This window comes from Typopeltis vanoorti, chromosome 6, assembly GCF_054136105.1.
Source record: "Typopeltis vanoorti isolate ZY-2024b chromosome 6, IOZ_Tvanoo_1.0, whole genome shotgun sequence".
Lineage (NCBI taxonomy): Eukaryota > Metazoa > Arthropoda > Arachnida > Uropygi > Thelyphonidae > Typopeltis > Typopeltis vanoorti.
In genome coordinates this window covers 145,818,407-145,825,771 of record NC_143554.1, presented here as the reverse complement: position 1 = coordinate 145,825,771, position 7,365 = coordinate 145,818,407, and the positions used below count along the sequence as shown (strand labels likewise).

At 34.7% G+C, this 7,365-nt stretch overlaps 1 protein-coding gene across 2 annotated transcripts; it reads left to right on the top strand.

Annotated features, from left to right (window-relative positions):
* The first annotated feature begins 295 nt into the window (after positions 1-295).
* LOC150106029 (BTB/POZ domain-containing protein 2-like) lies at positions 296-7,098 on the top strand. Of its 2 annotated transcripts, XM_090393763.1 has the most exons (4): positions 296-355; positions 1,354-1,400; positions 3,012-3,257; positions 5,562-7,098. In XM_090393763.1, exons 1-4 carry the CDS (start codon positions 338-340, stop codon positions 6,715-6,717), a joined length of 1,467 nt encoding a protein of 488 aa, XP_090249889.1. In that variant the 5' UTR covers positions 296-337; the 3' UTR covers positions 6,718-7,098. The 2 variants fall into 2 exon arrangements, with proteins under 2 accessions (XP_090249889.1, XP_090249888.1); XM_090393762.1 differs by lacking the exons at positions 296-355; positions 1,354-1,400 and having other exon boundaries at positions 2,818-3,257.
* The last annotated feature ends 267 nt before the right edge of the window (positions 7,099-7,365 follow it).

The window sequence follows — 7,365 nt, the reverse complement described above, 5'->3', positions numbered from 1 at the left end:
ACCCTGTATATTGCTATACTCTGTACAGTAGAAATACAATATTTCTATCGTAAAAGAGAAGGAGAAAATAAATCCATGTGAACATAATTTTCTATTAATATGGTCAAAATATAAAATTTTTTATTAAGAGCATTTCGTCTTAACAAAGCAATCGATTCAAAACAGAGTAGATATCGTCACTGAAGATGTACGTGTGTCAGTCTCGATAAAGCGAACAATTATATTCCATGAGGTTATCTCTATTCAATTTGATAAAACAGATACGCAGAAGTCAAAAAGCGAACCACCTGGAACATGTTTAGTTTGGATTTCGGTGAATATTTTCGTGCCAATAGGGATGAAGCGATCTAGTCTTGTAAGTAAACTATTTACTGGATTGTGGTGTTTCCAGAATATATTCATGTGACACTTTTCGTAATAGTTTTACTCCTGAAATTCTAAAATCCTTTTCAAATATATGAAGCATATAATTTTACACGCAAAACGGTGACCCTTCATGGGCTCCTTGGCAAACAGTATACCGTTTGCCAAGGAGCCCTGGCAAATAATATACCGTACAATGTCACTATCCTACAATACTTCATTTTTTTTTAATTGTTAAGCAATCAAAGACAAATATAAATTTTTATAACGTCTTAGCCTAAGAAGTAACGCATTACAAAACAATCATATCATAGTGTATTTTCTGATTCAGAAAGTAATGTTCTGAGAGATATACAAAAATATATACCTACGGATAGGAACCATTTCCTGAATCCCTCATTGAAGAATCTAGTGGTGTACGAATGGAGAAACAGAGCTCTTATCAAACCTCCCATACTTTTTCGAACAATATTTCTGACGCTTTCAAGTATTTCACCTTCTTCTGGACGTTAATTGTGTTATAATTCAACTGTACACGCAATGTTATAGTGACATCTTTGTATAAAAAAAGGGACATAAATAGTTAGTAGTAGAAAATGAAGCTAATTCAGAAGAAATATTTATTTTAACAACTTCTGTAAGAAACATATGCAAACTGAAAATTGACGAAGTAAACAAACACACTGTGTGAGTTTATTACGCTGTTGTATTTATGTCCGAAATATTTAGGAAACTGATACAAGTTATTAAGAAAATTAATTACCCAGTTTTTGGCTACTTTTACCATTATGCGTAGATATCACTAATATAGCATTAGATTACTATATATCACTGTATATCACTAGTATATCACTAGATGTCACTATTGCAAATTTAAAATGAGTATTATTAGTGCTTTATCCTCTAAAAAGCAATAAAATGTCACACTTTATTAAACAATGTATATTTTACTCATAGTTTTTATAATATATATTTTTTTCTATTTGCAAGCTTACTGAGTTTTCTTCAGCCCCAAAGAAATCAATGAAATCAGATAAGTATGAAATCCTTCTTTTTAGCAAATTTAACTAATTTAAAATAAGCGTATAATTTTTATGAATACAACATTTATTTCTGTTGAAAGTTTTCTGAAAAAAATGTGTAATTGGTTTGTTTATTTTTAAAATATAGAATCTTCAATATGGAGTCACTTGAATAAATTTTGGAAACTTTTATTTGTGTGTCTACATATTGATTCATCTTCTAGTACGGTTCATAATTTTTAAGATAAAATCGTATTTTAATTTAAATTCAGTGTTATAGTGTACTTTACAAGAAACTGTCTTCAAGGCTGAGTTCAAGGCTAACGATGATTTGTTAAAACCTAGGGAACAGAAAAGAGTGCAAAAAGCAAGTGCTCATATCGTGATCCCGAATCTTAATTGTGTTATAATGTATAACTTAAAACCTCCAACAAATCCTAATATATACATAGATAGATCATTTCTGAAAGAGTGTGAGTTTTATGGTGGAAGAAATTTCTTGCCAGGCCAAAATTCAACTAGTTAAGAAACGAGCAAAGAAAACCTTGTTTATCACGAGTCGGAGATTGGACTCGAGCTACACGAATCTTTCGGCGGGTGGTCTGTTATCAAGAAACATGCAATATTATTATAACCTGGCAATATGTAGGCTCCGGAGGTTTGCTCTGAATTATAGGATATTCAGAACAATCATAGTGAGGTTAGCTGCTGTTTTATACAACTAACTAATAGCGACAAAATACATGGTCCTGTAGTGTATACTATTTTTTTTTTCTATTTAGAACCTATCCAAAAAGTTTGTTCACGTAGAGTACGCTAGTACCATAAATGAGCAATATGGAACTTATTCACATTTCATTTGAAAAGCTGTGGGTTGTATTCTTTGGGAAACACGTGGTAGAAGACTGATCCAGAGGGCCGAGGTGGAAAGGACGAGGAGAGGAGGAGAAATTTGTTCAGTGGGTTTGGGGTTTAACTGGGAAAGGACTTTAAGTGGCTGCTTCACATGGACGGATGATCAAGAGAGTGTGGGAATTATTGATGCTAGTTCTGAACAGCGGCCACGCGGAGACTGAACGCTTATAAGAAAGTGAGTAGAGTGTATTAGTAAGAGGGGGGGGGGGATTGTCAATCAGTCTGACTGTTCTTTCTATATAGAATCCAGTATTTTCGGGATCTCTTGAGCGCGCCACCCCCCAGATGTAAAAGCTGTACTCAATCGTCGAGCGAATTTGTGATTTGTATAGGGTTATGAGTTGTTTGGAGTTAGCGTAGCGCCTCGAGCCAAGGAGAAAGGCTAATTTTTTGCATGCAGAGGAGACAGTATTTGGATATGTTTGCGACAATGGAGATTTTAGGTTAGTTGTTTGCTTACACTAGAATAAAACCAAAACACAAATATAAGTTTAGACTATCGTAAAATTTTTGTCAAATATGATATACTGATCCATCCCAGTTGAAGCAAGTGTGCAGTGCTATGTCAATATTAGAATATAAACTTTATCTAGAGAGACACCTCTTCATTTTAATTGAGATCTGCATTTTCAGATTTACATTGATATCCTTTGTTCACATGATTATCTCTTTAAATATGCACAAGGAGTTTTGCATTTCTTTTCTTGACAGAGACGACGAAGACTGGCAGATAGGGAAGAACACCTTGGCAGAGAGAGGTAAAGCGATATTGGAAAATAAACAACTCTGTGATGTGACGTTTTATGTTGGTGAAGGAAGAGTCAAAGTTGAGGCTCACAGATTCATTCTGGCGATTGGAAGTCGCATGTTCCAAAAAATGTTCTATGGAAGTCTACCAAAATCAGAAGAAATTAATCTTCCTGACGTTAAAGTGGAAGCATTTCGGAAAATGCTGGAGTATGTTAATTAATATTATTCCCTAGTGACAATGATTTTAAATTTTATTTAGAATTTATTTAATGACTATGATATATATGCACATTCCGGCCACATAAGTAGAAACGTTTATGCAGATATACGCAAACTTCACTTACACAGTGAATATGTATCTGAAATACTTTTAATTACAAGCATTTAAAAATACTGCTGCTCAGTCATAAATAGTGTTGACCACAATGAGAAAAACAAAGGATCATTCAGAGTTCGATGAAGGGCTTATTGTTGGTGCGTGTGGCTGGAGCCATGATTTTGAAAACCTCAGAACTAACTGGGGTCTGAAAATGTGAGAGATCCCGGATGTTTAATCAGTGGAAAAATAATCCACTTTGTTTGTCAAAGAAGCAGGAGCATATTCCTAGGATAGTTTGTCAGGAAAGAGATCGCAGTCGTCAGAGAATGTCCTACACGGACAAACAGAACTTCCTGTATGCAGCAATTGAACGAAGAATTTATTGAAGGCTGTTCCTCACCTATAGCATGCACATCCAACTACGTACACGGAATTGAAGAGGTTCGGTATTGGAAGCAGCATGCCTAGAAAAAACCAATATATTAAAAAAGTTTCTAGTTAAGTGGCTCGTATGTGTACACACATGTTCGATTTATATACATGTATCAGCGGGTAGTAAGGTAGCTATGATGAATCAGAAAGGAGTTAATCATCTGAAGAAAGGAGAGAGAGAAGGATTAGCAGAGTGACAGGAATCAGGAGTAATAACAAAGAGGGGTTGGAGAATTTTTGTCTCTTCCCACCATCTGATGAATTTATCTCCAGGTTGGAGAGGGGGAAAGTCCATTAATATCTCCTTTTCTGTGACTGTCTCTAAATCTGTGACTCTTCATTCATTATTATTAATATTATCTGCGTAGTCCACTCATAATTTCTGTGATGTTAGGTGTGTAAAAGAAAGAACTTGTTAGTTGGATACTAGTGGTAAGTAATAGAACTTTTTAAGCCTAGTTTTAAGCACAGACTAAGAGGATTTTCCTCTAGAAACATATTCGGATTTTGATTCTAGTACTAAGCAAAAATCGACTTTAGCATACAGCTGAGTACCTCTATGGTAAAATCGATTTTTGCATACAAGAACTCAGCTGTATGCTAAATAGAGTGTGTCAATATACATATATTGAACGCATTTTCACTATGTTAATATAGCGGGAATGCATTCAATACGGTCTGCTTGCAGGTTTACAAACTGTCAGCACCAAAATGTCTTCCTCCCACAGAATGTGTTTATTTGTTTGTTTTTGCCATTATTTTAATATTTAGTTTCGCAAATATCAGAGCTGTGGTACTCTGAACTAGAATATTACTATGTGCGCAACAGATTCAAGAATTTATGCAGTTACACTAGAAATAAGGGCTATTTGGCTTTTCATGTCAAGTAAAGGTGAACTTTTAACCACACCTGATGTAAATAGTCCAACGGTTATTTTGCCTAGATCACAATTGTTGTTCCCATTCTTCTCATCTCATCAAGGAATATCTACAAAGACCTCACATTGGGGAGAGGAGCATCGTCGTTTTGATAAAAGATATGGCCTTAACCGAAATTTTCATACAGTTTGAAAGGTTGTATTTCAAAGCAGACAAGTAAGTCAAGTTTGCACCTCGTGCGGGTCACCCAGACTTGCACTACTTGCAGGCACAAACTTGACTTACTTGGATTTCAAATTACTTGGAAATGGATTTCAAGTTATTTTAATTATAAATCCAGGTTTATAATTAAAATAGCTTGGTATCTTTAACGTATATTATACCCAAGGTAAAAAACTTTCTACATCTATCTCTCATCCTGAGATTTTTATTTAATAAGGTCAAAGCACCTTATGGTAACTTGTTTCGGTAAAATATGTATAAACTCTGTACTACTTAAACCTTGGTATCTAAGCCTGGCTCCCACTGATGAGACCTCAATAAAGGTCGAAACCGGTCTGGGTAGTGACCCCTTGCCTTTAATGCATAGCATCATACATCTCCTCAAGGAGATGTGCTTTACATTAAGGGTAAATACTAAGAATAGTGATCAGAACTTACTCCACCTTTACCACGCGTTGCCTAAGACTTGCATTACGTTCGGGTCACCCAGACTTGCACTACTTGCAGGCGGAAACTTGACTTATTTCTCTATTTGCTTACTTGGGAAATGGATTAAAACCAGGTTTATAATTAAAATAGTATCTTTAACATAGTATGTTATATATATATATATATATATATATATATAACTAATTTTTCAAATTTATTTCCTTTTTCAGCTATCTTTACACCGACTCCATTTCCTTCGATTGTGTGAGCGTTGCAATGGACACCCTGTACTGTGCAAGAAAGTATGCCATCCATTTTCTTGAAAATCGCTGTAAGGATTATCTGAGCCAGCACACTACAGCTACCAGGAATAAAATTTTCACTATTTATGAATTTGCTAAAGATATGAATCTTGATGATGTTATTTTCAAATGCATCATGGAAATAGATGAATACACTGAGCAACTCCTGAATTCACCGGATCTGCTAGAAGCCAGTGCCAGCACTCTACAGTTTCTAGCACAGAGAGATACTCTTAATCTTTCTTCAGAATATAAACTATTTCAAGCAGTTTCACTATGGGTGCAAGATAGATGTTCAAAACTCAATCTCACATGCAATAGGGAAAACTCGAGAAAGCTACTTAAAGATGTATTACCTCATATCAGATTCCTCTTGATGAAACCCGAAGACATTGTGTCTATTCTGAAGAGTCCGCTGTTCACAATGGAAGAACTCGGTCCTGTTCTTTTTCATGTGACTGATCCTAAAGCCTCATTTCTAATAAAATTCGACGATCTATCTACAAATACAAGCAAAAGAACATTTAAGAAACGTGAAAAAATACAATTTTCAGCAACTACTGCAATCAGTCCAGATGTTATAGTCGATGGTGAGCTTTTATTTTCAGCTCACGCTATATCTGGGTCTTTTTTCATCATTGGAATTTGTTTAGAATGGAAAAGAACAAATATAGAAAATCATACTTCTGATAGAATTACACTTCTTCAAAATACTGAAATCGGTAGATCAACTTCCACAAATCTCGCCAAACAGTATGTGAAATGTCTGCTTTCGCCAGAAGAAAAATCACTAGAAGAAGTAGATCTCACAGTTCAATATTTGAAAAATTCAATTCTTTTAAAATTCAAGCGTCCAGTTTACGTGAAGGAACAAACCAAAGCTACAGAGTTGTGGTTTAGATCACTGAATTGGTCGTTCTATAATAATGACAGGTCTCTTTCTCTTCCAAAAGAAAGAGAAGTAATGAGAGCAATTGAAGAGATGGTTTCAGTGAACCGAGGAACAACTCACTTTATAGTTCGTTTGAAAATGACCAGAAAACTTCCAGATAATACCTCACTGAAATTGATCTATAAGTGTTAATAATGTGAATGGAACTGGAATATAAGATGCAGAAGTGTCTAATTAATCTTTCATTACGCGAACTGTCAGTTGACAACATTGGAAAATTCAGTTGCATATTATGTTTTTAGAAATTTAAAGAGCTGACCGTACAATGTCTATTCCTTTATTCTTTATTTAAAATAGAAAGAAACCTAACTGCATTCTCTTAGACCAGGGATTCTCAACATATGGAAGAGAAAAAATACCGCTAAGAAAGTGTTGGGGGCTAGATTTTTCTCTCATAGTGTAGTGCGTGATTGGAATGGATTGCCATTAGATGTTGCGAGTGCAAGCAATGTGATGGAATTGAAGAATAAGAATGATAGCTGGTGTGTATTATGCAGCCTACCCCGATGAGTCCCTGACTCCCTAGAGGTCTCTCTTAATAATAATAATAATAATAATAATAATAATAATAATAATAATAATAATAATACAAAAACTTCTCAAATTATTTCACCAAAACGTCTGTTGTCGTTTTTTTTGTATTATGCAGTGAAACAATCCTCCATAACTGTTGTTATGTGTGGTTGGGATGTGATTCTCTATTTTTAATTAGGTGTGGTAATGTTTATTTATTAATAATTATGCAATTTCAGTGTTTCTGTAACTGGTGGTATGTGTTGG

Excerpts from the sequence above, each read along its gene's own strand:
- LOC150106029 (XM_090393762.1), top strand. The coding sequence starts at position 2,863 with ATGTCAATATTAGAATATAAACTTTATCTAGAGAGACACCTCTTCATT. Across the intron at positions 3,258-5,561 it reads GCATTTCGGAAAATGCTGGA|CTATCTTTACACCGACTCCA; the intron begins GTATGTTAATTA and ends TTCCTTTTTCAG.